The 27995-nt window shown below is 49.5% G+C and overlaps 10 protein-coding genes across 10 annotated transcripts; 5 read left to right on the forward strand and 5 right to left on the reverse strand.

The window, feature by feature from the left end:
• Positions 1-111: 111 nt before the first annotated feature.
• VFPPC_18085 (hypothetical protein) lies at positions 112-426 on the forward strand (the record flags this gene model as incomplete). The annotated part of the gene is made up of 1 exon (XM_018285980.2): positions 112-426. One exon carries the CDS (start codon positions 112-114, stop codon positions 424-426), a length of 315 nt encoding a protein of 104 aa, XP_018140011.2.
• Positions 427-2622: 2196 nt separating this feature from the next.
• VFPPC_07058 (hypothetical protein) lies at positions 2623-4786 on the reverse strand (the record flags this gene model as incomplete). The annotated part of the gene is made up of 2 exons (XM_018285981.1): positions 2623-3851; positions 3910-4786. The coding sequence occupies 2 exons, from the start codon at positions 4784-4786 to the stop codon at positions 2623-2625; spliced, it is 2106 nt and encodes a 701-aa protein (XP_018140010.1).
• A 1101-nt stretch (positions 4787-5887) lies between these two features.
• Positions 5888-6841, forward strand: VFPPC_14148 (hypothetical protein; the record flags this gene model as incomplete). The annotated part of the gene is made up of 1 exon (XM_018291918.1): positions 5888-6841. One exon carries the CDS (start codon positions 5888-5890, stop codon positions 6839-6841), a length of 954 nt encoding a protein of 317 aa, XP_018140009.1.
• Positions 6842-7074: 233 nt separating this feature from the next.
• Positions 7075-9243, reverse strand: VFPPC_07059 (ribosome biogenesis protein; the record flags this gene model as incomplete). The annotated part of the gene is made up of 1 exon (XM_018285982.1): positions 7075-9243. The coding sequence occupies one exon, from the start codon at positions 9241-9243 to the stop codon at positions 7075-7077; it is 2169 nt and encodes a 722-aa protein (XP_018140008.1).
• A 373-nt stretch (positions 9244-9616) lies between these two features.
• On the forward strand, positions 9617-12804 carry VFPPC_07060 (nuclear condensin complex subunit 3; the record flags this gene model as incomplete). The annotated part of the gene is made up of 2 exons (XM_018285983.1): positions 9617-12320; positions 12392-12804. The coding sequence occupies 2 exons, from the start codon at positions 9617-9619 to the stop codon at positions 12802-12804; spliced, it is 3117 nt and encodes a 1038-aa protein (XP_018140007.1).
• Positions 12805-13010: 206 nt separating this feature from the next.
• VFPPC_14149 (sulfatase) lies at positions 13011-15577 on the reverse strand (the record flags this gene model as incomplete). The annotated part of the gene is made up of 5 exons (XM_018291919.1): positions 13011-13573; positions 13646-14097; positions 14174-15058; positions 15117-15244; positions 15308-15577. The coding sequence occupies 5 exons, from the start codon at positions 15575-15577 to the stop codon at positions 13011-13013; spliced, it is 2298 nt and encodes a 765-aa protein (XP_018140006.1).
• Positions 15578-16982: 1405 nt separating this feature from the next.
• VFPPC_18086 (hypothetical protein) lies at positions 16983-17189 on the forward strand (the record flags this gene model as incomplete). Its single annotated transcript, XM_022429743.1, has 1 exon — positions 16983-17189. One exon carries the CDS (start codon positions 16983-16985, stop codon positions 17187-17189), a length of 207 nt encoding a protein of 68 aa, XP_022285155.1.
• A 978-nt stretch (positions 17190-18167) lies between these two features.
• VFPPC_07061 (Zinc finger domain-containing protein, MIZ-type) lies at positions 18168-20079 on the forward strand (the record flags this gene model as incomplete). Its single annotated transcript, XM_018285984.1, has 6 exons — positions 18168-18330; positions 18401-18748; positions 18814-19124; positions 19194-19299; positions 19356-19581; positions 19641-20079. 6 exons carry the CDS (start codon positions 18168-18170, stop codon positions 20077-20079), a joined length of 1593 nt encoding a protein of 530 aa, XP_018140005.1.
• Positions 20080-20817: 738 nt separating this feature from the next.
• VFPPC_07062 (phosphoribosylformylglycinamidine cyclo-ligase) lies at positions 20818-23169 on the reverse strand (the record flags this gene model as incomplete). Its single annotated transcript, XM_018285985.1, has 1 exon — positions 20818-23169. The coding sequence occupies one exon, from the start codon at positions 23167-23169 to the stop codon at positions 20818-20820; it is 2352 nt and encodes a 783-aa protein (XP_018140004.1).
• A 1866-nt stretch (positions 23170-25035) lies between these two features.
• Positions 25036-26555, reverse strand: VFPPC_07063 (malate dehydrogenase, mitochondrial precursor; the record flags this gene model as incomplete). The annotated part of the gene is made up of 7 exons (XM_018285986.1): positions 25036-25176; positions 25232-25376; positions 25446-25908; positions 26024-26111; positions 26209-26319; positions 26399-26430; positions 26543-26555. 7 exons carry the CDS (start codon positions 26553-26555, stop codon positions 25036-25038), a joined length of 993 nt encoding a protein of 330 aa, XP_018140003.1.
• Between the last annotated feature and the right edge of the window lie 1440 nt (positions 26556-27995).

Genomic DNA, 27995 nt, shown 5'->3' on the forward strand with positions numbered 1-27995 from the left:
GTATAGTGACAAAGGTGCCGCCTCATCTCGCAGTGTACAGTTTTCTGAAAGGGTATAACAGCCGGGCCTCGGAGCGATATCCTTTTGTTTTATCATGCCATTGAGTGAAAGATGAAAGGAATTTTCTATGAGAGATGCTCGAGGTGGCATCAAGGATCGGCATACACTCAACACGGGCCAGGCACACTTGCTGACTCGGCTCTGTTCATGACTCTTGATCAATTGCAGAGCCAGAAACAGAAATGGACGCAATGGCTCGATATAGATGAATGCCTGACTCGGGACTGCATCTTTGTCCACGGGTTTCCCCAGACGGCATGGACTGCCGCGTTTACGATTCTGTCTTCCTATTGTACTTGCCGTCTGGTAACGGTACGGTACCCCATTTCCTTAGTACGGCTTTGTTTTTCCTTCCATGTCTCCTAGGGTGCGTCTCTGGAAGTCGTTGACACCGGTTCCCATCTCACACTTTTGCCATTTTACCCGAACTCCTTTTTGAGTTCCACTACTGTATTAATGCACGTATGGAATCGTAGACGAGCTTGAACAGAAGGAGGGGCGCATGCATGTATTTGACTTTGGTTCCTTTGCCCCGAGCAACTGAAACGTCAAATGCTGAAAAGGCTCCTCATCACAAGCAGAAGTTATTCCAGCGGCCTGTTGCTGAGCCGAGGAATCGGGAGACCTGCTGGAACAGAGTTTTTTTGTCTTGTGCAGCATGGCATGGCATGGCATGGCATGGCTGATCCCCTGCTAGGCGCTGTCTCTCGAACTTTGAGCGTCGCATGCCAAACCCACCTTGGTAGAGAGCCCGGCTAGGTTTCTCATGGTCTCGTACGGAGGAGTAATATCTGGTCTGGTAAACATTGATCAGTGAATACAGACTGGAAGTGGACATCTGGTATTACTGTACTGTCTGGCACAGGCCAGCAAAAGTTGCTCTTCCCACCACTCCACATTCTTCCGATGCCTCAACTCGAACAAATCACATCAAGATCGTCCCGATTCCAACGCCAACGCCAACGCCAACGCCAACGCCAACACCGACAACGACACCAACGTCAACTGGCACCGGACCTCACAACCGTCCACCCTCCTTCACGCTGCGTTTACGGAGAAAACCAATGGTCGACGTCGTATAGCCACCTGTATCATGCACTGCTCCTACTCACTGATGACAACCCGAAGACCAAACTCCGGGAAGCTCTTCCCACCGTAGAATGTCATTGACACCACACCCCCATCCATCTCGAGACTCCCGTGCTGCGCCGGCAGATATTCAGGGTACCATTTCGCCTGGAGAAGTCACTTCTCCAATAGCGCAGCTTCACATGGCGGGGAATCCTTCCCATCCCCGGATCTTAGCTTTTTTGTGTTACATCACCGACTCGGTTTGGACATGCCCACGGTGGACCGCATTTTATCGAACATGACGAGAGTCAAAGATGCCAGCTCAGCACATGTGAGCGGTCAAAAAAAATGCTCTTCACCGCGTGACGTGTTGTAATATGGAAGACTTTGCTCCCTAGTGCAAATTTACGTGGTCCAAGTCCGTTTTCCTCCGTTGTTTTTAAAAATTTTTTTTATCATGTTCCCGAACGTCGCCGTCTCGGGTTAAGACATCAATGCATGCTATGCGTGTGCGTGGTTCGATGGGCTGCATGCGACGAGGGACAGGGAGAAAAAAAGTGAGTGTCCTGCCCCTTGTCGGTGTGACAAGAGGTGCATGAAGAACACATCTGATGATGTGTGATGATGTGTGCCAGGGACCGCCGTATTGATCAGGTAGTCGAAATAGGCCCCACCAATTTTTTTCTGTTTTTGTTGCGGCAATGGGGACTTCATGTTTGTTTTTCCGTCCATGCGGCGTCAAACGGCATTGACTGGGAGTAATGAGTAATGGGAGCACTGGTATAGATGTCCTCGTCTATAGCGAAATTGGAGGAATTTGAACCCTTGTTGTGCAACATTTTGTCACAAAAGAAATGGACCTAACTGGCAAGCCGGGCTAACGTACTTGCACCTCAATGCATGAGAGAGAACCGACTCATAATTCATGGCATAGCCGTGGGCGCCGGATATATAAATGAGCTGGAAGGAGTAAAATGATAGTGCAGTCATTTCGGAGTAATTTTTATATTAATCCACAGCACGGACGCTCTGTCTAAATTGCCGCAAAATGTACCAAGTTGGAAAAGTTTTGATGTCGCTGTCGGATGAATGGCCGGGGAGAGTCGAGAGGGGAAACAGCAAGAAAGAATGAAGAAAAGGAAGAAATCAATAGAAGCCTCCTCTGGCATTCGCTGCCCTGAGTTGCAATGGTGTAACGCGGACATAATAAATCCAAATATGCCAAACAGATGCTCGCCATCAACGCCTATACCGAAATCAAGGCCTATTGCCATGTCTGATTCGCAAGACATTTTACAGATGTAGCAATGAATCCAACAAAAAATGACTGGCATATACCAGAAGATGCTTTGAACGAGAGAGTGTACAGAAATTATGTGCCTTCCTTCCTCACCAACCTGTAAATCCCAATGGGAAAGGAAGAACACGACAAAAGGTAGCAAGATAGACAGTTTGTAATAGGTTAGATCTCATTTGCCCTGATTCCGCTGCTCAAGGCGCTTCCACGTCACTGCTCGTTGCATCACTCTTGTTTTTCTTCTTGGGACGGAAAAAGTCCCCAATGGCGTCGCTTACACTCCGTGACCTCCTTCGAGATGGGTCATCTGCCTCGCTTCCCCCGATTTCCGGTGTCTCTTGGGTTCTTGGGAGATGGGCATCGGATGCTGGGAGAGGCGTGTATCCGGCAGTTCCCGCATTTTCCCCATCCCCATCATCGTTGAAGAACAAGCTAGCACGGATGCTAGACCGTATCTTCCTCAATGACGACTTGTTCGCAAGGGATGCATCATTGTCTCGCAGAAATGCGTCCTTTACAACAGTTGTGACGGTTGATGAAAGCGGCGATGGCGAAATAAAGGTATTGGAGCGATGGTGGCTCGCAGTTCGAGCCAACCCAGAGCTCTGGCGCGGAGTAACTGGCCGATCGGAAGGTGTAGGGTATGTAGGGGCACCAGAAGGATCTCGTAGTGGCGTTGAAACGACGGAATTGCTCGCCGTTGAAATCGCAACAGACCCAGCTACGGCCGAGTCTGTAGAAAGTGTTCTCACGCCACGAGGAGGCGAAGCAGTGGAGAACCAAGACTCCCGCCAAGGGTTATCAGACAAAGCAGGTGCTTGTGGTTCAGTTGCAACCAGGTCCGGTGAGCTTTCAGACGTGCCCTGCGGTATTGTTGGCATGTCTGATTTATCTTGTGGCGAAGCTGCCTTTACAGTGTCCGCAAAGCTGACTCTTGACAATCTGCTAGATCGTCGGGACTGAGACTTTGGCGTTTCGCAGTCCTGGGCCCTCGGGGAACCATAAACTTCCTGCTCATGCCTCGTCAGGCCTATGGTTTCCTCAATCCCGTCGATATCGGACAGTAGATCCTCGTCATCTTCTTCCTTTTGCTGCCGACCCGATGTGATGAGGAACACGCCGAAGAAAGTGAGGAGACAGCCGCCTACGAATGCTCCGGCTTGTTTTGCTGTCGTCTTTTCGAAATCTCGGTATAGCACCGCGCTTCCGAGAATGACACAGAGGGTAAAAAGAACAAACTGAATAGGTATAACCTGGGTAGAGTCGAAGCGTTGCAATGCTTTATTGACATAGCGAATTTGCATGATAGCTGTCACCAGAAGAATGAGAATTAGAGCATATGTAACTGGAGTTGTGAATGCTCTCCATAGGGTCGCCGACAACATGGATGAGACTCCCTTGGTTGACAGCGCAGTATAGCCGCCTGTGATTCGTGATTAGCAATTAGCATGGCGGCAGCTAGGAGCAGACGTGAAACATACCAAATAGTCCCACAAGACCCAGATCTATCAGGATAGTGCGCCTTCCATACTTACTGCTTGCCCACATCAACAAGACAATTAAAGAGACTGTGACGCCGAGATAGATTTCGAATTCCATGGTAGTGATCGCATCCCAGACATCATGAGGCTCTAACTTGGTCTCCTCCTGGTTTGCACTAAACACAACGGTGACAACTCCTCCGACAGCAATGATAACACCCCAGAAATCCCTGGCGCGGAATCGCTCGTGAAACATGACTGGTGCGATGATACAGTTGGACACTAATGCCACAACGCCCAAAGGCGACACTATAGACGCAGGAGCAAACCCATAAGCCAAAAAGTTACCCATTTCACCCAGAGTTATCAAGATCTGACCCAGCCACCAGTACGGTGACTTCAGATACGTTGATACAGCTTTGCTCTGTCCACCATCCGGAAGGTCGACATCGGTGGAGGCACTTGATTGGAAGGACCGAGACAGCGGATCAGATTCATTGCTGGGAGGTTCGTCACAGTTTCCATTCGCGCCGTTGACAGGGTCATCGTGACAACTATTAATGCCACTATCATTTCTATGCCCATTAGGCCCTCCAGACATGGTGCCATAGGATGTTCCGTTGCTGCTGCTTTGTGCGCGCTTCAATGCAGCACGCGCCCGTTGCCGCACTCGCACCCGTTCCTTGTGTAGTCGCGTGTGCGCATATCGCTGAACATTAAGTGCTAGGGCTATGAGAACATTGCCAACAATAGCTGTGACGATGCCGATGAGGGAAGACCATTGTTGTAAAACCTCACCCGGTTCTCCGGGAGAATGTGTACTTGTCGCAGTTGGAGCGTTTGACGTGGTTACGGTTACGCTCACTAGGGTTGGCATGGTTGTCAGGGTGGTAATTGACCGCGATGCCACGGTTGTCATCGCCTCCATCCAGGCTGCGCGAGCGTCGTGGCCTGCAGACGCGGTCGCGAAGAGCTTTCGAGAGTGGACGTTGACGACGTAAGGGCGTCGGAGACAGCAACGGGCGTTGGGCAGGGGTAGGTCAAGATCATCTGTATACAGCTGCAGCAGCTAAAATAAAAGGAAGGCGTATTTTAGCGGATCGAATAACGGGTCAGATCATGGCCGTAGTTGGATTCCCGAGGGCGGCGACACAAAGGAAAATGGAAGAAAAACCATGAGAGCGTGGCAATCTGCATGTGTGACGTTGGCGGAATCGAAGCTGTAGCACCCTCGCAGTATGTAATAACGGGCGGACTCGAGGTCTGGTACTTAGATGTGCAGCCAATCTGGTGTGGTACATGCGGCGGCAAGGGCCCCACCCAATTTTGGTTTTTGGTATGGAAGGAGTACATGGATGGAAGTGCTCCAGGCAAAGAGGTACTATCTACTTCAAGCACTTTGTAGTAGGACATTCAGCATTAGTAGCAACTAATAGCTGGCTACCATTTTCAAATGAAATTAGGCAATAATTTGTCAAGTATAGCTCGTACCTCATCAATGTCGTGGTTACCCCTTCTAGACTTGACCATTGCTGAGAATACACTACATAGGTTCCTAGGTACCAAAAGCGGCACTGGTGCAGACTGCCACCGTTGGAGGCTTTGACCCACAAAACATGAACCCGTGAGAACATTGAACCACATGCGTTTCGACAACTACACAATCACATCAACCTTGATGAGCACATCTCTATAATCGAAATTTGGGCCAACATTGACCGACCTCATTCCTACACTTTAGGTCAGCACATATTTCAGGGGCGATACTTATGCCGCTATGCTTTGCCAGCCTTGAACCGTTCGTCAAATATAGTTGTCAGTATCTTTCTTGACGCTTAGGGCCACTGTGCCACCACAGACAACAGTCAGTCACCGCATCATCTAGATAACCGCCACCTCGCACAGTTAGTCTGGTGTGGACGTAACACACCAAACGGTTCATATCTTTCCATCCGTCATACTACAACAATAAATCATCATGGAAGTGGTGCAGGATGACAGGAGGTTGAGCACAATGGACGTCTTCTCGCTCATTTCTTCACCTTCTTATTCACCAACTGCCCTTCGCCACCTTCCCCAACCGGTTCCTAACAATCTGCCCCCCGGTATAGATGGCTCTGTATTCACATTTGAAGATGCCTTCGAAGATCTACTCGCTGTTTCGCAAGGCCAGAACCTCCCCGACATCACAACCCGTTTTCAGCAAAGGCAACTTCTTCGGGACATGTTTCCCTCAGGAGAACCCACGTGGTTCTGGCTTCGACGACTTGAGTCCCAAGGCTTAGTACAGGTTTCCAGCCGCCCGCAATTCTTCAAAGCACACCAACCGGATTGGTCTAGCTTTCACGACGAGCTCGACAAGCGCGCGGCCGACGCCTGGCGGAGTGTCAGTAAGGGCTACGGAAGTAATGACCCGGGTTCCGGAGACTTCTTTGAAGAGCTGGGCAAGGCCTTCAAACAACTGGAACGAGGATTTTTGGGCCAGAGCACGACGAACCGTGATTGGGACCGCAAAGACAGGGACACGCCGGCCAAAGAACCAGGCAAAGAACCGGACACATTTGAGGAGTTGTTTTCGGAGATATCCTCCAAATTCAAGGAGAGTACTTCTTCGTGGGATACCTTTATTAAGACCATAACGGAGGACGCCAAGGCTAAGGATTTGAAGGGAGCGAAGCAGACGCAGAAAGACGACGACAAGACTCAGATTGTGACCAACGAAGACGAGTACGTGGACCGATTTGGCTACTTGCATAAGACTGTTACCCGAAAAACATTGGATGCACAAGGAAATGAAGTTGGCAGTGAAACATATGTGACTATTCGACCGGTAGATAAACATCTGGACAACGAGGACAAGGACGAAAGCGACCATCATGGACTTCTCGATCATGGAACGGACAAAAAGAAAACCAATTGGTTTTGGAAATAACATGCGGCAGACACCATTCATTTACCTGATTTGGTCGGAAAATCCTCACTCGCCTCTATTCCAGCTACCCCACACATAATTTTCTTGCTTATGTTGTTTCATTTGTCTGGTATTTAGTACCTCGAAATATTTTAATGTATGATATGGATGCTAGTCTAACGCCTTTTGAAACTATGTGCAATAGTAGCGACCATTAAGTCATCCTCCGGCTTGTACTCTTTTCACATCTGCCTTCAATTCTTGCCACGGGCGTTCGCTTTCTTCTTCCGCATCAGCCTCGTACGAGCAATAAGCCTGTGTTGCATATCCGCGGCCCGCTTTGCCTCGGACTCTTGATCGTCATCGTCACCGCCTCGCGCCGCTCTGCTTTTGTCCTTGACTCCCTTGCCTTGTCTTCGCAGCCTTGGCTGTCCCACCTCGCCCATATCCGCAGCTTCAGGTTGAGCTTTGCGCCCTTGGGGTTGGCCAGACTTCTCCTCGGCGGCACGTCTCCGTTGAACAACATTTGCGTTCTCAATAGCGAATTCCACAATTAGGCGCTGTTTTCTTCCGTTGTCACCTTGAAGCTGGTAACCATTTAGGTAGCGCAATCCCATGAGAGCCCAATGATGTGACGTATACTCGATGAAGCCATACCCACGACTCTTTCCAGCGCCGCTCGTCTCGTCAACCTTCGACCCCTGGTTGCTCTCGAAAACAACCTTAGCTTGTCGAACAATACCTTTGCCCTTCAATTTCCGTTGACGCTCTTTCTCTTTGGCATCCTTGCCATCCCTGGCATTTTCTTCTTTGGATAGGGGTTGACGACGACCTTCCTTCACATCCACAGCAAAACCGACAACAGCCTTTCTAGCAAGCTCCTTCAGCTCCTTCATTCCGATGTTCCGCGGAATATTTCGCAGTGCTAGTCTTGTGAGACTAATATGCAGGCTAGGATTGCTTTGTACAAGCTTTTTCCGTTGCGCAGCACTAGTCTGGCGCATCTGGACTTCGGAAGGGCTGAGCATATCGAATAGGGGAGAGCCTCTCCCAATATTCCCCTCAGAAAGCAGGTAAAGGCGACGCTTGTCCTTTTCTCTACGCTTGGCGAGCGAGTTATCTGCAAGATTCGCGGCTTCCACTTTATTGACGGCTTGAGCAACTTGTAATAGTCGGCCCTCAAGGGTATATTTACCGCTGGGATCAGCATTCTCGTCCAAGAGGAGTGACGGCTTCACCCCCGCAGTTGATGCGCTTGGCCGAGGTGCCTCTTTGATACACGACTTGGCATCAGCTTCCTTCAAAAAGCAAACAAAGCCAGTTCCAGCAGGTTTTTCAGTGACCTTGTCGATGACAACTCGAGCGTAGCGGATAATGCCGAAGTGAGAGAAGAATCCTTTGAGCTGCTCGTCCGTCGTCGTAAATGGAAGATTTCGAATAAAGACGGTGGATGTATTGTCCGTAGTCTTCTTTCCAGGGGATGGCTTGCTGAAGCCGCCTTGTTGGATGTCATCGTCGTCATCGTCATCGTCATCTTCCTCATCTTCCATGTTCTGCATGTGGTTTTTCATGAAATTTTCGAGATCTGCATCCAGCCCATCCTTCTGTTCGGGCTCAGAAATCTTGTCGTCATCAGCGTCATTTGACTCGCCCATGTCCAGACCCAACTCATTACTCTCCTCCTGGTCCTTCTCCTCTGCAGTCGCTTCGTCCACCCTCTCCAATTCTTGCTGTTGCTCCCAGGTCTCCTTGTCAACAGCCCAATCTACTGCCAATGTACGACCGTCAAGCTCCTTGCCATTGACTCCTTCTAAAGCTTTCTCTGCATTCTTCCTGCCACGGATGGTGACGAATCCAAAGCCTCGAAGCTTGCCTTTCGACTGTGGCAAGTCGGCAAATTTCACCTTTCCATAACTTCTGAACAGGTTTGATAGTTGATCAGAGGTTTTGATGCTCCATGGAAGGTTTCTTACAATCAGTTTCGGTGGTTTTTGAACTTCCTCCCTTCCAGGCTTGGCGGGAGCCGCCTCCCCAGTGTTTTCTGCGTTTCGCTTCCTTGGCTCTGCGATATCGATGCGAATACGCTTTCCTCCCCACTCAGCTCTATCCAAAGAGTCCTTGGCTGCAACAGCATCGTCCGAATCTGCTAGCGTAACGAAACCGTAGCCTCTAGATTCCTTGGTTTTTTGGTCGACAACGACAACGGCATGCTTGACAGGGAAATGCTCAGAGAAAAAATCCGCCAGGGTCTCATTCGTGGCATTTGCAGGCAATGAACGGACGAACAATGATCTGCGCTCCTCGACTCGTGCTCGCTTTTTAGTTTGAGCTGATTCAGTCCCAGTGGCTTCTACTGATGTTGATACAATTTCTCCAATTTCAGACCGTTGTCTCTTTCGGTTATTCTTCGAGCCAATCTCCATGGTGTCTGGAGATTAACAGCTTTGAAAGTTTGCTGGCGGCGTTTGGTTGTGTTACGGACAATGCTGCTCGGAGCAAAATGCCAAAGTGCTCGACAACCACATTTCCATCTGGACTGAGCAAAAAAAAAAAACGGCCTTGCTCCAGATACGACCAGAGATTCCCTTATCTTATCGCACGTGATGGCGGGGAGTTCTGCATTATCCGTGTAGGAGCTAAGCCATATTTGGAACATTGTTGACTTGCACACCCCGTTGTTTAGACGCGACGAGTCTAAACAATGGCTCAGGTGTTGCCATAATACAAAGATCTCTCCTACATCAACCCAACAGACATCAGATATAACGACCTGACCGGACGCCAGGAATAAACATCATGCCTGCACAAACGTCAAGCCGGCCCACGAGGAAGTCGACTGCAGTATCCAGAAAACAATCAACAGCGACTCTCAACTCCCGCGCTTCTGTGGCCTCACGCGCTTCCTCAGCAGCGATCGAATATGTTGACACTCCTGACAGTGTATTGCGGTTGCAGATTTGCGCAGTTTTCCGTGATGCCCAACGCACTACGGCGACTCATCGCAAACTTGTGGTGAACCTTCGTAAGATTCACGAGTCATGTTGTTACGAGCCAGCCAAGCCAACCAACGTCACTTCCAGCGAATTCGACGAAGTGGCTTTCAACAAAGAGTTTGTTCGATGTGTACTAAGGATAATGCCAATTAAGAAATCCGAGAATGTTGGCGAAAAGTGTGTCAGATTTGTCGGTTTTTATCTGCGACATTCCAACGAAAAGGACAATGAGATCTTAGGCAATGTTGAAGGAGATACCAGCTTAATGCCAGAGACTCCAAGCACCAGACTAACGTCCGAAATTCTTGAAGAAGTCTTACCACTGATGACAGCTAAAGATAAATTTGTCCGATACCGCTCAACACAGCTAATATCGCAAGTCATCAACTCCTTGGATGCCCTGGATGACGATCTATTCCAGAAGCTTCGTCATGGCCTCCTCAAACGAATTCGCGACAAAGAGGCTATGGTACGATCCCAGGCGGTACTTGGACTTGGTCGTCTTGCGGGTAATCAGGCCGAAGGCTGCACCAATTCAGACGACAGCGACGATAATCAAGGAACGGACCTGCTGGGAAAACTTCTTGAAGTCATGCAAAATGATCCAAGTGCAGATGTCCGACGTTCGTTGTTGGTAAACCTCCCTATTCTTCCCAACACGCTCCCATTTTTGCTGGAAAGAGCTCGAGATCAGGACGCTGCCACCCGAAGAGCCGTTTACTCTCGCCTTCTGCCTGCATTGGGCGATTTCCGCCACTTGTCGCTCTCCATGAGAGAAAAGCTCCTTCGATGGGGACTGCGGGACAGAGACGATAATGTTCGCAAAGCAGCTGGTAGACTGTTCAGAGAGCGATGGATTGCCGACTGTGCGGGAATTCCCGAGCAAGATGAAGGCAACTCCGCCGAGGCGGCCCCTGTGAGCTTTGATGGATTGTTGGAATTGCTGGAGCGTATCGATATCATCAACTCTGGAGTGGAGAACGGTGTTGCCTTAGAGGCAATGAGAGGCTTTTGGGAAGGCCGACCTGACTATCGGGACGCCGTGACCTTTGACGACAATTTTTGGGAGACTCTTTCGGCCGAGTCCGTATTTATGGCCAGGAGTTTCAATGATTTCTGCCGAAGTGAGGGCAATGGGCGGTACGAGTCTCTCGTGGAAGACAAGTTACCTGAAGTGACTAAGCTTGCCTTCTACCTTGAACGCTACATGCAGGTTCTCGTTGAAGCCCTTAAGAGGGTAAACCAACCCGGGGTTGAGGAGGAAGAGGAGGAGGACACAGTGGAGCAGGAGTTCATTATTGAACAAATCCTCCATATCGCCCTTACTCTCGACTACTCAGATGAAGTCGGCCGAAGAAAGATGTTCACACTACTGCGACAATTTCTATCGATTCCCGAGCTGCCTGACGAAGTCACCAAATTGACGGTCGAAGTGCTGCAATACATATGCGCTCCTGACGCTGCTGGTGAGCGTGAATTTTGCAGCATTGTCCTCGAGTCCGTCGCAGATGTACATGACACAATTGTTGATGAACCTCCAGCAGATGAGGGGGACGACAGCTTCCACTCGGCCAGGTCTGAGGTGAGCCGTGGCAGTACTCCTACGAATGACAACAAGAGAGGCAAGAACTCCGAATTGAGCGAGGAAGATGCTCGGGAGAAGGCAGTTAAGGAAATCGTTGTCAACATGAAGTGTCTTCACATTGTTCAATGCATGCTGACCCATGTGGCCGGCAACTTGAAGGACAACGCCGACCTTGTCTCAATGCTGAACAACCTTGTGGTCCCGGCAGTGCGAAGCCATGAGGCACCCGTACGAGAGAGAGGTTTAGTATGTCTCGGCCTCTGCGCGCTGCTGGATAGGTCCTTAGCAGAAGAGAATTTGGGCTTATTCATTCATTTCTTCAACAAGGGCCATCCAGCGTTGCAGATTACGGCTCTGCACATTTTGACAGATATACTGAATGTTCACGGTGCTCAACTACTCTCATCTACCCCTGGCTTATTGAAGGTTTACGTCAAGGCTGTCAAAGGCGGCGCCAAAGCACCAGAAGTTCAAGCGGCGGCGACGGTTGCCGCGTCCAAGTTATTGCTAGGCAGAGTCGTGAGCGAACAGGACGCATGCGAGGAGCTTTTGAAAGCCCTTGTCGTTGCATACTTTGATCCCTCATCGGCTACCAACCAGCCTGTTAGACAAGCATTGAATTACTTCCTTCCAGTATTCTGCTATTCGAGGACAGCCAACCAGGATCTGATGCAGGCCATCTCCCTGCAGGCATTGCACTCCCTTCTGAACCTGCGTGAGGGATTGGAAGATGATGACGTTGATGTGGGCGAAGACATGGTCAGTATGACCACGATTGGGGCCTGCTTAGTAGACTGGACAGACCCGAGAAAATGCTACGCCCCAGGCGCCGCTCTCGATACTGAGAAGAAAAACGTAAACGGAGATGTCCATCTTCGCCTGGGCCAGGACATTATGGAGAAGCTGCGAAGCAACGTAAACAGTAAGTTCCCAAGCAATATTTTTCTCCTCGACCATACAAAGGCACTGAAAATCTAACCAAATCAACCATAGAAGAGGAAAAGAAGCTGGTGGCTGGTCTGCTTGGCAAGCTTCATGTCTCGTCGGGATCATCCGAGGCAATGATTCGAGATTTATACGCAGACGTAAGTGAGGCCGTTGACGAGGGCCTGCTGAGTGATGCGACGAGCCGTAATGCATTGTACAAGATTCATGTCAGCTTGGGAAAGATTGTCAATACTCTGGACGAGCAGCAACCATCCAATAGGCAGACTAGTCGCAGCGTTTCGGTGGCGTTGGATAGACAGCCAACAGAAGACAGGACAATTATGGACGAGGCCAAGATCAAGGAGGAAGAGCTTGACGATAACGACGAGGGTACCGTTGTTCTTAAGAAGCGAGAGCAAGAGTCGATAGCAGGGGATGGACTATCTGATGAGGAAGATACCAAGATGGAGGGCGCGTAGGCACCCTCGGGAGACCTAATGAAAGAAATGTGTGAAGACTTCATTTATAAGTTCATGGACCTGAAATTTTATTCAAATTAAGAAGCTTGATGTTCCTAGTTCGGACATTGTCCCGGTGTCTATGGATATTCGCAGTTACGAGGTCTAGATGTTTGCTATTTAGATTACCAAATGAAAGCCGTTCCTTCAACATCTACTTGGTAAATTTATCTCGCGCCAAGAGCAAATAGAAGGCTACCTAAGCCAACATTGATAAGCAAATGTTGTGCCAGACTCCACGCCATACAATACAGGTATTTGGGTGAGAATACAGTCCAAATAAAGAGATGTGTTCGTAGAGCTGTGCAAGCTGCCATGGTGAAAGCAGTACTTGCCGTTGCGAATAAAGTGAGTAGAGCCAGGTGGTGACGAAAAACCTGTCGCTGGCCCTGTCTGTACTTTTCCAAGAGATGTAGGTTGGTGGCAACAACCCAGAATATTGGCCCCGCCCAGTTGCTAATGAATGTGAGGACGCCCACAGCAATGACGTTGAAGCCACTGATGCCATTGTAGGCACTTGATAAGTCGACGGAGGAAATGGCATTAGAACCGCCAAAGGCGAAGAAGGTGGTGTATTGGAGGAGTATCGAGGTTGTGGTGATCTCGATTACTGTCAGTTTAGTAACGTCTAGCAAATGCAGTAGCAGCGTTGAGAAGAAGACAAGTGGGATGTTCTTCGCCCGAGATTGCGTCATTGCCAGGAATGCGTAAAGGTGAAGTATTAATTTGGCTATTACTCATGAATTAGCAGGCGAGGCGGGAGATTTGAGACGTTCATGATGCGCTGGCTTGAGTTGCCCACCTGATGATATTGCCTTTAAGCCCCCCTTCCGAGCCTGGTAAATGGCAAAGCTAGTCACCAGAAAGAGCACTGCGAAGACCACCCTGGCTCTTGAAAGTAATGACTGTCCATGAAACATGTCGTGCAATTTCCGGGCAAAGCCAGTGACAAGCTCCGGGGAGTCCTCAGCTGTAAATGCCAGCTTAAAAGTGAAGGCAGAAGAGGCGAGAACGGATGTGATCGATGTAACTGCAACAAATGGCAAGTCATGAATACTAGACATAACCTGTAGTGAAACCAGAATATATGAGGCGATAATCAACCCCCATAGAAGCGGTGGGTTGGGCGCGATAAACAATTGGACCACATCTGGCTCTCCTGCAAATTTCTGACCCGTTTGGTTCCAGCTTCTAATTAATCGAACTGTGCCAAGTGCCAGTAAATACCTCAGTGCACTTGAAGTGGCTCTGGTCCTGATACAAAGCGAGTCAGTCATTCATGATATGACAAAAAGAGGGAGTTGATATCAAACTGAGACAGGTAAGTTACCTTCGAATAGCAGTAATTCCAAGGTGTGCTATCCAAAATGTCGAAGCCCAGTACCAAAAGTGTTGCTCCTCTTCTACATAGCTACTGGCAAACATCATTCCGCCGTATGACAAAGTAATGAGGGCCAATGGTAATATGTTGCCAACTGTGTTGGTTCCGAGCCATGTCACCGTTAACAAACTGCACACACCTGCCGCCAGGGCAAGTGCTTCGCCGAAGACCAGTTTGGGGATATCGTAATTGGAGGCCATACTACTCATCAGATCCTGAGCGTTGCGGAGCCAAGCAGCCATAGCAGAAAGCCAAGCTGGGTCCAGACTTGAGGAACCAAGTAATGAACCGACTTCTTGATTCAGCTTGTACCAGTCACAAGCTAATGCGCTGATGTCGGTCGTGTCCTGAGCACAGGGATCTGTGTTTGGGCTTGGTTCAAATAGTTCTGAGCCAAAGGCAGCCGTGACAATACCAAGAATTTGCCTCGCATTGCGCGTCAGAATCTGTACCTTATCCTTCGTGTTGGGCCAAAATGAAAGAAAATCGGGAATGAAAGCACCGAGGTTATTTTTTGAAACCGGGAACCCTAGCAACGCAGCGATTGTTGGAGTAATATCGGACTGTTCCACTTTGACATAGTAGTCAAACTCGTTCTTGGGCTGCGTTGGTGCCGTCAACTTGGGAATCACACCTTGGAATTTTGGAGATATGAACACAAGCGCAGGAGATGTCTCGCCGGGCGACGATGCGCCATGGTTCCCAGCATCGTTCATGCCATGGTCGCCACAAAGCACGAACAACGTTGATTTCAAGTGTTCCTTAGACTCTAGCGCCTCGTAAATCGATTTTACAATGCTGTCCATTTCGTATTGTTTGGGGCGCATGTTGACACTATTCCGAGCGCATGAGTAAATGCGAAAGAAGAAACGGAGAATATTCTAAGGCTTACCTTCGTGGTCCGGCCTTGTGGCCAATATGATCCAGGCCCAAATAATGCAATACCATGAGACCCCAATCCGTATTGTCCAATTCTCCTGCAATGTTTCTAGTGACATTGTTGTCGACCTCTGTGAAATCCTGCAACCAAGTTAGCCACTACGCGGTTGCCATGGACAAAAGTTCAGGAAGAGAGGCCTGTACAGAAACAAAGAAGCTTGATGTGCCATCAAAACGATCAAAGGTGTTGGGAAATAATTTGAGCCAGGTATCATCACCAAACATTAACAACTTGCCCTTGTCAGCCGCTCGAATCTGGGCAAGCCAGGTGTCTTGGGCAGCAAGGGTCGACGACGTGTCTGCTTCATCAAAATTGAGAATTAGGTCAACAAATGACGGAATGGAACCAGTAGTCATAGCCTTGAGTCTCGGCATGGTAACTGTTGGTGATCGGGCATTGGCAGTAAATGGCATGGCGACGCCATTTCGAATAAGACTAAAGAGTTTCCAAGATAATAGAGTGAGCAGAGAGCTAGAGAGAGCCACGGTTCGAATAGGCAAGTCACCTTTGAGTAAATTTGAATCCAGACTCTTGGGAGAAGACGAAGTCACTGACGATCAAACTGGTTAGATGTCGATGCGATGTGCGAAGGATCAAAGTCAAACCATTGAAATCCCGTGGCAAATTACAACACACCTTCTTAGCGCATCAACTACCATGAAGACCAATTTATCAAAGGGCGCCGCTGGTGGCTCGCCGAATTCCAATGCCTCATATTCTGCAAGGCCAGGAAGAAACGGTTTATACGGGAAGAATCCGATTCCAAAGACGACAATGGACAAGGGCAACAAAATGTTGGCTATTGTTAGCAGGACGGCACTTGGCCGTAACCCAGCATCAGCGGCCATCTGTACAGTGTTTGCCCTGGCGGATAACAAGAATCGAGTCGAAGCGGCATGAGAATGAGGCTGCGTATGTCAAGTGAGGCATTCCATCTGAAACAGATCCCGGAGACTTCAAAGATGGGTAGGACAACAAAAGAACGGACAATTGAGCACGGAGTACCGGCTAGATATTTGTTCCCTTTTTGGGTGTGCTCAACTTGAAGTTATCATAGAAGGGAAAGGATCATGGTGTCCAAAGGGGGTCAATCAAGGGTCAGTCAGATCAGACAGCTTTGTTGTTCACTCCAGTCTACCTAGGGATGTACTCCGTCCAAGGTACTCTAGTAACTAGTGCCTGGCAGTTCTGCGCCACAGCTGCGGAGCCACACCAAATTGAAGACACATGCAGAATTCCATTCAAGGAAATTTGCACTCTCAACTCTGGCAGTCTCCTAAGAGGGATGGACTTAAGCAAAGCAGCTCATGAAATAACAAGTCAAGTCTGTGCGTCTAAATGATGGAAAACCTTTACTTGAACGAAAAAACTAAAGAAAAATAAAACGCCAGTTTTCATCCAGTTCCCAAATTATGTCTCATGCAAAAACCCATCATGCTTATATGTTCGCTTTACCGGCTGCTGCTCTTCTTTTTCTTCTTCGCCACCCTATCGCTGTGCTTGGTGAAAGCGATGCTTGATTTCTTCTGCTTTCTCTTGTCGATTCGCTTCTTTCCGCTTCGCGACTTTGAAGACTTGGAGTCAACTTCCATGGCTGAGGCAGTCAGGTGTTAGTGCATATCGCCACGGGTTTGGTGCATTCGTCTGATCTGCAAATGCGTCTGTCCTCATTGAAGGGGATCACATACCAGTGTCATCACCGGGCTGAGCATCGACAACGTCTTCCGCCACATCGTTGCTCGCAGCTGCTGTAACCACACATTATTTTAGCACTTGACTCTATTCTCCAGGCCCCAAAGAATTTGATAACATCATCCCATGATAGACGTACCGTCCATATTCACATCCGAGGACTCGGGCTTCGGCTGGCTCGCCAACTCAAGGAGCTTGGCGGACAAGCGCTCATTTCGGGCTATTTCAGCCGGACCAAAGACGCTGGCAGCCTTGCGCCGGTTGTTCTCCTTCCTGGTACTTGATCTCGAGCTTTTGGCCATTGTTTCTGGTGGCTCGCTAGACAATGGATAAAGAAGGGAATGGCCGAAGCGTGTTCCGCTTCGACTACGATGTTAGATGGGCGCTGAGGGTGGAAGGAAAAAAAAAGGCACCGATAAGATAAGGAAGGCTAACCCAGATTGCCTGCCTGCATACCTAGGTACTTAAGTACTTCGCTTTAGTGGGGGGCGTGAGGAGGAAGGTGGCACCAGACGGGGGTTGACTGGGATGACATGACCTGACAGTACTTCGTACTCTTGTCCATGTTGCTTGCACCATTGGCGGCTCTACTCATGTCTGGTGGCGTCAAGTCTGGCGCAAATTTGGCCTCAGTGTTCAATGTTGTGCTGGCCCGCTATATCGCTCGTACTGACAGCGGTGCCTCCACCCTCCCTTTCCAATTTCTAGCGAGACTAGACCACTGGAACAGTACTTGGACCAAGTGCCAGTCCCCAAGCGCTCAACTGCCTCGCAGTCAAGTCCCCAGTGCCAAGGTGCCAGGTGAAGTCTCCATGGGCACCCAGCTGCCTGCCACTCCGACTGCAACTTGCCCCGGATCGGCATCACGTTGGAACGCAACACCACCAAACTTTTTTTTGTCATCTTTGCAACTTCTCGCCTGGGCGACCATGACTGTCACCACCTTGTCACTGGCACGGCACAATCAAATAGTTTCGACCTAACAAATTTCCCGAACAGTTGTCGAAATCTATACCTCCCCGCCAGGCCCGGCGAAGGCGAAGGCGCTGAGGGACGTCGGCATTCTGGGACGAGCACAAACATCGTGACATCAGAGTGCCGCAACCTGCGAACAACAACATTGGAGGAACCTCTCTTCAACATTTCGAGCGTTTTTCCGTTCCGGGTCGCAAGAGCTGCTGGGTTTGTGGTGGTGCATATCAAGTCATCACGCGTCGCAGTTCGCCATTCATGACAAGCTGAACCACGCTCTTACTTCTGGTTTCCGCTCATCTTTGTGGTACTGGGCGAAACCTCCGCCACGTACGAACCATGGCGACATCATTCTCTTCAATATCCAGGCAGGAGGTGACGGCCCTTCTACGGCAAGTTCAAGGGAATCAGCTGTTGAACCGCCAGCTCTCCTCCGTTTGCCAAGTCAATGGCCTGAAAAGCACAGGCGTGAAAGCCGAGCTGCAGCGCCGCATCGTCGACTGTACGTCTCGTATCCGGCCGCAACTTTACTTCATGCAGTGATCCATGCTCTAACCGCTGAAATTTGATAGTGATACAAGAAACTGTCAATGCCAACGATGTGTCGCGCTTCCAACAAGTCCGGCAAAGCATCACCAATGCTGTCTTGCAACGATCGAGTCCATCGTCCAAAGCGTCCGTGCAACGGAGCACCTTGGCTACGAACCAAGGTCATCCCACCACGCAGTTCACAACACCAATGACTTCTTTCAATCAAGGGACCAGTCCCTACCAGCAGCGGCTGCCCCATGGGACCAGTTCTGCCGTAAACGGCCGCGCCTTGCACAGCACATTCGCTACGCCAAGCGGCAATATAATCTTCCACTCCAGCCCTTTTTACCGTATCGAATCCGCAGTTAGCAACTTGCGGACGTGTGAGAGTATGCCGCCCTTTACCTCCCTCATTATGAAGGAGTATCAGACTGACATTGACTCCCAACTACAGCAATGGCACAACACAGGAATTCCATAAATATACCAATCAAAGTCGGTGATCATCCAGCACTCCAACAATGTCGAAATAACTCGCCATACAGAGTCATGATCTTTTGTGCTGCTGACGTATCTGGGGTCCAAAATATTTCATTCCCACACCAGTCAGAATTAAGAGTCAACTCAAAGGAGATCAAAGCGAATTTGCGTGGCTTGAAGAATAAACCAGGGTCTACTAGACCAGTTGACATCACGACAGCTCTTCGCCTAGAGGATCCTCGGTATCCCAATAACGTCGAGTTCACATATGCTCTAACTAACAAGGTACGGTCTTTCAGTCGCTGTTAAAACATATTATTCTTTCCGGACATGTGGCTGATGTCAAAACCCCAGAAATATTACCTTATCGCAAATGTTTGCAAGGTCACAACAGTAAAAGAGCTAGTCTCTATCATATCCACACGCCGCCGGATACCAAAGGAATCTGTTATTGCTGAATGTAAGCCAAGAATATTTGAATTACATGAATTTTCTGTAGCTAATTCAAGCAAAAAGTCAACAGAAAGGCTCAGGACCCGGACGTCGTAGCAACGTCTCAGGTTTTGTCACTAAAATGCCCCCTCTCGTACATGAGATTAGACGTTCCCTGTCGCAGCTTGAGCTGCACTCATATCCAGTGCTTCGACGCCACATCGTACCTCCAGCTCCAAGAGCAAGGCCCGCAATGGTTATGTCCAATTTGCAATAAGTCTGCTCCTTTCGAGCAACTCGCGGTAGACGAGTAAGTTAAGACTTTCATTGTAGAACACAGAACCGTCTGTTCTGACTTCCGCGTTGCAGATACGTCCGAGATATTTTGGCAAATACACCAAGTGATCTCGAGAATGTGACGATCGAACCAAACGGCCATTGGGCGATGAAGACATCTCGCGATGAGAACCTGAAATCCAATGGCACCACATTTGAAGACGACGATGACCTCGAGATCTCAGAAATTAGCATCGTTAGCCGTCGGTTGGAAACACCCAAGACTAACACACCAATCATCGGAACTCCGGCGTCTGGTGGAAGGGACAGCTCAGCAAGTGCGCCGCGCGGCATTGCCACCACAAGCGCGAAGCGGCCTGCTGCGGCGGTCATTGACCTCACATTGTCGTCTGATGATGAGGAGCCAACCCAAAGGCCACGGAAGAGACAAAACACTTCAGCGACCGGTTTCCAGGCTTCCAATGGCATGAGCTTCCTGAACGAAGCCCCCATACGCTACCCACATAGCTAGACAACACTCAAGGCGCATTATCTCACTGAGCAAAGTGCTTCTTTGGGATTGCATGGAGCCTTCATTGGCAGCAAACTTTGAAGCCAGCTTACTTTCCGTTCTGGTCTTTTATTTTTCTTCAACATTTTGGCATAAAAGGCAAAGGCGTTTGGACTAAAGAAAATGGAAGATTCCCCCTTGTTTAATGGAGTGGACAAAATCGCGAGATCCATCAAGAAGATGTGGAGTTTGGGTTTCGTTAAGTTATTTTATGAAATGGCATAGTAGCTATATTGATTTTAGAGACGGTTCAGTCCTACAGCTTAAATAGCAGATGAAGAGAGAATAGACTCAACTATAACCTCTTGTCAAACAACTTGATATATACAAGCATATCTTGTTGCATTCTGAGTGAAGCCTGACGCATGTCATTGGTCCAGTGCACGGTCCAAAGGGCTTTGAGCTAGAACGGCATTGTAACCCAATTGTACGCCTCAACTGTGTTCAAATTTCACTCAAGCTCTCTTTGGGAATATCTAAAGTAAGATAAGGTATAATTTGCAATCCCTCCCGTTCTTCTAGACTCTATACACAATTTTTCAACGACTTTTGGTGACAGATAAACGAAACGGTGCCATCCCTGCAAATTTACCCTCTGTGGCTTCGTGGTCTAACCTGGCGACTAATTAAGACCCCCCACCCCTATTTTTTTTGGTTTTGCATCATACCGTTGGAGAATGAAAGATGTATCTAATAATTTTATGCCCATAATTCGAGATTTTTTACTTCACAACCATGCTGACCCTGGTTACGACGGACCAGCCGTCCAATCTTGGAGACCTTCTCGAAAGCGCCGAGGGATTGAGCCACTGCGTCGGCCTTGCCTGCATCTACAGCAATGACCATGCCAATACCCGAGTTGAATGTCCGACACATTTCGATGGGCTCAACGTTTCCAGCCTGTTTGAGCCACTTGAATACTGGCAGGATCTCCCACGATCCGTACATGATCTCGGCTGTGAGAGTATCAGGCAGCATGCGAGGAACATTCTCAATGAGACCGCCGCCAGTAATGTGTGCAAGACCCTTGATATCACCCAAGACTGGTAAAAGGCTCTTGACGTAGATGCGTGTCGGTGTCAAGAGCGATTCGCCAACAGTGGTGGAGGCATCCCAAGGGGCTTGTGATTCATATGCCAAGCCAGCGCTTTGTATAATCCGTCTCACAAGGGAAAAGCCATTCGAATGGACTCCGACGGACCCTAGGCCAAGGAGAACGTCCCCTTCCACCATAGCAGTGGTCTGGGGGAGTCGGCAGTCAGAGGTGACGGCACCGACTGCGCACCCAGCGGCATCATAATCTTCGCCCTGATACATGCCAGGCATTTCAGCAGTCTCACCACCAACCAAAGCACAGCCGGCTTGACGGCAGCCATTTGCCACGCCTTCGACAAAAGCAGCAGCTGATGGCAAGTCAAGTTTACTGCAGCCGTAGTAGTCCAGGAACATCAGTGGCGTCGCTCCTTGCACGATCAAGTCGTTTACATTCATGGCAACGAGATCAATACCCACAGTATCGTGCTTCTTCATTGCCTGGGCAATCATAAGTTTGGTGCCCACGCCGTCGATGGCACCAACAAGGACTGGGGCGTTCGGATAGCCACATTGTGAGAGATCAATCTCGCCGCCGAATCCGCCGATTTCCGCATCAGCTCCTGGACGCTTAGTGCTTGCAACAGCCTTCTTGATTTTCTCGACAAAGTCATTACCAGCTTGGATATCGACGCCTGCCTGTGCATAAGTCATAGCTTCCTTGGCGGGTGCTCGGAATGCGCGATGGGCAATATCCTTTCGAAAGAACATAGCTTCAAAGCTAATCACTCCTGCTGAAAGCGCGGCATACGAAGCGTCCACTGCAGCTCTGAGGGATTCGCCTACAGAGTTGATGGCAATCACGCGGCCGCCAGAAGACCTCAACTGGTCTCCGTCCAGCTTGGTTCCCGCATGGAAAATGGTGCTGCCTTGGGGAGGCTCAAGAACAGTCATAGCAGTGCCTTTGGCATAAGACCCTGGATAACCTCCAGCAGCAACAACGACTGTTGCACTGAACTTATGCTCAACCTTGAGGTGGCAGTTGTCGAGGTAGCCCTCGGCGCAAGCAAGCATAATCTCTGCCAGGTCTGTGTCGACAGAGAGTAGGGGCAAAACAGTTTGGGTCTCCGGGTCGCCAAATCGTACATTGTATTCCAGGACTTTCGGCCCCGCGTTAGTGATCATCAGGCCTGTGAACAAAACTCCACGGAAGGGCTGCTTCTCCCTTCGCATGCCCAAGATGGTGGGTTCGAGGATCTCTCTATCAATTCGCTCAGTCAGCTCCTTTGTGGCAATGTTGGTCGGAGCGTAGCAGCCCATTCCTCCAGTATTAGGGCCCTGGTCGCCATCAAAGATACGTTTGTGATCCTGGGCTAAGGGCAATGACCGGATGCTGTAACCGTCGCAAAAGGTGAGAACGCTTAGCTCGTCGCCAACCAAAAGTTCCTCGATAACAACCTCGTCTCCAGCAGAGCCAAACGCCTTATCAACCATGATTTGTCTAAGGGCATCCTTGGCTTCTTGCTTCGATTGCGGCAAAATGACTCCTTTGCCAGCTGCCAGTCCAGTGGCTTTGATCACAACATCATGAGTGACGCTGTCAATGTAATTGACGGCTTTCTGATAGTCTGAAAAGTTCTCATAAGCGGCGGTGGGGATATTGTATTTCTTCATGAAGTCTTTCGAGTACGTCTTGCTTCCCTCCAAACGTGCCGCATCCTTGGAGGGTCCAAAGCAAGGAATTCCAGCATTCTTAAAGAAACCTTCCACGCCGTCTACTAGAGGCGCTTCGGGTCCAGGAACCACTAAATTAACTCCGTTTGATTGTGCAAAAGCGACAAGGCTTGGGAAATCATCTGCAGAGACCGATGTGATGTTCGTTGTCTTTGGGCAGCTTGCGGTGCCGCCGTTGCCTGGGACCGCAAATATGGACTCGACGCGGGCAGACTGGCTTAATTTCCACGCCAGAGCATGCTCGCGGCCACCATTTCCAATAAGAAGAATTCGAAGGTTGGACATTTCGAGATGTTCCACGAGTATAATTCGGTCAAAGCGATTCGGCCGTCCTTGGATGAGTACCGAAGTTGTCGTTTTTCCAAATTGTCAACTCCGGTAAAATATACCGGGACTGTCAGAATTGAGTCGCAAGGAGTCTGAGCGGCTCACAATACGGTGTCGACAAACCGCACGAGTTTGTCCAGCCGCACTACGTCGTGTCTGCAATACTGTGTTGTTGCGGGATATGATGAGAGCCAATGTCTAACTTTTTTTTTCCTCCCCAAACAGAACTGGCACCAAAAAAAATGCCCCGCGCTCTATCACACACCAGACTTCTGCCCCGCGCCCCGTCGGCCTCCCAAATGAGCCTTATCAGCACGTGCAACGACAAATTCAGAGCTGCTTACCCGGCACCCACTACATGTCCCTTGTCGTCTCCGCCTTTGCCGCATTTACCAGCTGAGTTGTGGTGAGAGGTTGACGCTCCATCGACCAGAGAGTCCCAAGGTTGTTGAACCAACCCCCCCCCCCCCTTTCTTCTCTTTGTGTACAGCATCCACAGTCTCTGTATACAATTGAATATTCACACCTCCGCAACAACACCGTATTTTCGTCTGGTCTATCTCAACACATCAAAGGACAAACGAAAGCCGCCGTTATGTCTCTCGACCCGGTGATGCCTCCTTATAACTCGTCAGATCCAACAGCCACGTTTCTTTCGTCGTCATGTCTCGACTTTCTATTAATTGAGCTTGTTCCTCTTGCATATCGTATTACAAACGAACGTGACTCTTCTCAGAGTCTTTCAGAACCAGCAAATTCCCAGGTGGCGGAGGCACTCCCAAATAGTCACCGCGTTGTTGGCTCAGGGTCGGGAGCTTTACCCACCTCCAACTCAGGTATCCAGAAGCTAGATGATGAAGAGGAGCTCGACGCAGTGCACTTTCGGCTGGAATCCCTAGGATATCGGGTTGGACAGGGTCTAGTAGAAAGGTTCATTATGCTTCGCTGGTGCAAAATGCGACGTGGAGTGTTGGGCTTGCTAACCAAGCTATACTCCAGGTTTTCACGCGACCGCCCCCGATTCAACGACACCTTAGATGTTATAAAGTTTATTTGTAAAGACTTATGGTCTCTTGTCTTTGGAAAGAACATCGACAATCTAAAAACGAACCACCGCGTATGCCCAACCTTTGATAGATATTGGCAGAGGGATTACTAATGTCGGTGTCTCAGGGTGTATATGTGCTGACAGACAATGTGTTCCGACCCTTTTCCCGCATGAGTACGGTTGCAGGAGGCCAAGCAGTCGTACGGGCCCAGCCGGTACGTTCAATAGTTCTTGGAATCTATCATAGCATTGACATATCAAGACACTGATCTTCTGTAGTTTCTTTGGTTTCCCTGCGGAATTGTGCGTGGTGCTTTGGCAGCCTTGGGGATAAATGCCACTGTTCAAGCCGAAATCAACGAGCTACCAGGAGCTGTTTTTCAAATCAAAACACTCAATTCCAAATCATAGCTACCAAGATATATTAATTCGTACCAACAATTTTGCCACGACCAAGACAATCCAGCATTTCCATTTGCTCGAAGGCGATGCTTGCGACACTCGGCCGTCAAATCCAACGCCAAACAGGACCATTCCCTAGGGTCTCTTGCTTGCTTAGCTTCCATGTTCGCTCCCTGGAAACGCTATTGACGGTCGACGATACGCTCTGGAGGATGGGTAAATGGCGCAAAGGCACTTCACAGCCTATGAATAAGATTCTAACATCAGCAACGACGACCCTATCCGTATATTATGCTAGTTTCACATAGCTAATGTCTCGCAAGACAGGCATCCGTAAATCAGATAGCACTTCTTTTGGGGAATTCCGGGGTTGTTCACTTTTGGGGAGGGTTGTGGGCAAAATCAACGCCCTTCTTAATGTTGCCTTTGAGGCCCTCAACTGCCTTGCCCAAAAGCTCCTTCTCCCTCTCGGTGAGGCCCTCCAGAGGGTTGGTGGCCTTCTCGGCACCGTTGGGCTACATCACAGGTCAGCAAGCGAATATTCAACAACAATGGTGCGCGTTAGCATACTCCAAGTTCGATAGGCACAGAGAAGAAGTCACAGCCAGTCTCCTTAGCAATGGCTTCACCTCCGGGTACACCGGGAAGATAGACATAGCTGGGTTCGACTAGGCCCTTCTCGCCTTTCACAGCCCGAAGGAGCTTGTCGGCGAAACTAATTCAATTCAGTCAGCAACAACTAAAGGTATACTTCCCAACAAGAGGGACATGTGACTGAACCTACCGGAATCCAGCGTAAGCCATTGACAAAGTAGCGGATCCAAGGCCATCCTTGGCCTTCACGACCTCGTCGCCACCGAACTGCACGCGGTTCACAAGATCATCGTACTGCTCGCCAGGGATGGTAACTGATGGACTGGCCTTGCTGAAGAGGGGAACAATGGTCTCACCAGAGTGGCCGCCAACAACCGGGATGGTCAGCTTCTGGGGTTCCTTTTGGCCAACAATCTCAGCAACAAACGTCTCAGCTCGCACAATATCCAAGGTTGTGACACCAAAAAGGCGCTGGGGATTGAACACATTCTTTGCCTTGAGGACTTCTGCAGAAACAGGAACAGTGGAGTTCACCGGGTTGGAGATGACCAAGATGAAAGCCTTGGGGGCAACCTCGGCGGCGGTCTCGATTAAACCCTTAACAATCCCAGCATTGATGTTGAAAAGATCGTCACGGGTCATGCCTGGCTTGCCTATTGGTGGGAAACCCGTCAGCGCTATCACAATGTTGAGACGGTCACGTAAGGGATCAAGGCACAAGAGCCATGATCAATTTTGCAAAATGGGAAGCCAGAGGTGACGCCATACGAGGAACTCCGGCTGGGATAATGATGATATCCGCATCCTTCAACGCAGCCCTAGCGCCATCATTGGCGGGCAGATGACCGGTAACTTTCTGATATGCAAGAGACACGATTTAAGTCAGCTTTCTGTGGTTTGATGAACTCGGCCAGCTAGATAGTGCCCAATCAATTCTCATCAAGAGAGCTTACCGCAGGTGACGAGATGTGAGAAAGATCGGCAGCGACACCGGGAGTATTGACAACATCGTAGAGAGCCAGCTCATCAATAAGGGGGCTAGCCTTCAGAAGCAAGGACAATGGCTAGGTAGGAGTCAGCAGGTACGGCGTCTCAGCAGGAGCTGGTTGCTCTGATCCGGGGTGCAGGCACAAAAAGACTCACCTGTCCAATGCCACCAGCAGCACCGGCAACAACTATCAGCCAAATAATGTCAGCATTATGAATTGATCAACAGCAATCTTGTTCTTGGAACGTTCGTTGCTGTGAAGGTCTTGGAGAATGCGGGGTTGAGGGGCATTGGCATACCAGCTTTGACCATGATGACTGGGGTTGTTTGTGTGTTTAAAAGGTTTATGAGTAGAATCGACGAGGAATACCGAAAATTAGAATCTTTTTCCACGGAATGAAGAGCAGAAAGTCAAGTTTGGTGAGAATGGAGGGTTGAAAGAACGGAAGAAGTACAATGGGGAAATTTCACGAGGAAATGGCGCGGAGCTTTCTGTACAACCAGGACAGAACCCAGGAGTGCTCGCAACGAGGGGCTCCGATGAGGGGCAGCTCGGACACCAATCATGGCACTGCAAATGATAGGATGGAACAGCTAGTCAGACCAGCCAGGTGCGTGGGTGGGCATAGCCCATGTGCCTGAGATGCCGACGACAGCGAATGCGACCAGACTTGGCCAAACATGAAGTGTCAACACATTTGTTACATGCTGCAGACTGGAGCGGCAGACACGGAGCGGCCTAGTCAACCTGCTGCACATAAAAATACATATGTACCAGACCTGCTCCATACCTACCTAGGTAGGTAGGTAGGTAGACTGTACTAATCGCCGAGCCTCCAGTCAGTGAGCTGCCAAGTCGTGGCATCTTGTGCTGCCAGTCGCCTAGGTACATGTAGTTGGCTCTGATGTCGTCTAGAAGTTGAAGACTGGCTGCAACATTGAAGCTTCAACAACTTAGAAAACAAACATCTAGCCGTCTGTTGCCCCTCCGCCGGCCTCAAGCCTGTTTGAGGCTGTAGATTCATCCATCACAGTTCAAGGAGGGTCCCGCCCGCTTGTTGGGACCCTCCGAGCCGCCGTCATGTCCCGACCCCAAACAGCCTGGCAGCTTGTGACAACATTTGCATTGAATCCGAGGCAATAACCGAACCATATCCTCCCGGATCCTCACGAGCACGAGGCGCTTCTTCCCGAGCCGAATCCGTCACCCTGCCTTACCTTGTTCTTTCAGTCAGCTCAGTCATTGTTTTCATTGTTTTTTGTTTTTCACTCAAGGTTGCTGGTAAATGGCGCAAAATGCAGAGAGTCAGTCTTCTTGGCGGGCTTTGATGTTACTCCGTACAACACAACCTTGGGCTCATGCACTTCCTCCTTGTACACAGGAACACTCAACACGCAACCAACATCATGATGAGTGCGCCTCCTAACATGGATTTCAAAGCAACTTGTCTCTTGACGTTGACGGTCCAATTTCCTCACCTGATGTCCCATTTTTACTTTGCCTTTGTACTTGTACAGCTCAATATGCACCCAGAACTCCTTGCGAATTGCTGAGGCAAGCCATTACAATGTAGTGACATGGACCGAGTAGCATTGGTTGAGTAGATCAAGTCGGCGCTTTGGCCAGTTCCTGGGTGTTTCTCAACATTCTTTGCCGCGGTTTCAGTTGGAGGTGGCCGAATCTCCATCCAGCCCGTATGATCATGTTCTATTTTCGGCTTTACTATTCACCAACGTGGCTGCTTTACGACA

Source organism: Pochonia chlamydosporia, chromosome 7 (assembly GCF_001653235.2).
Source record: "Pochonia chlamydosporia 170 chromosome 7, whole genome shotgun sequence".
NCBI classification, from domain to species: Eukaryota; Fungi; Ascomycota; class Sordariomycetes; order Hypocreales; family Clavicipitaceae; genus Pochonia; species Pochonia chlamydosporia.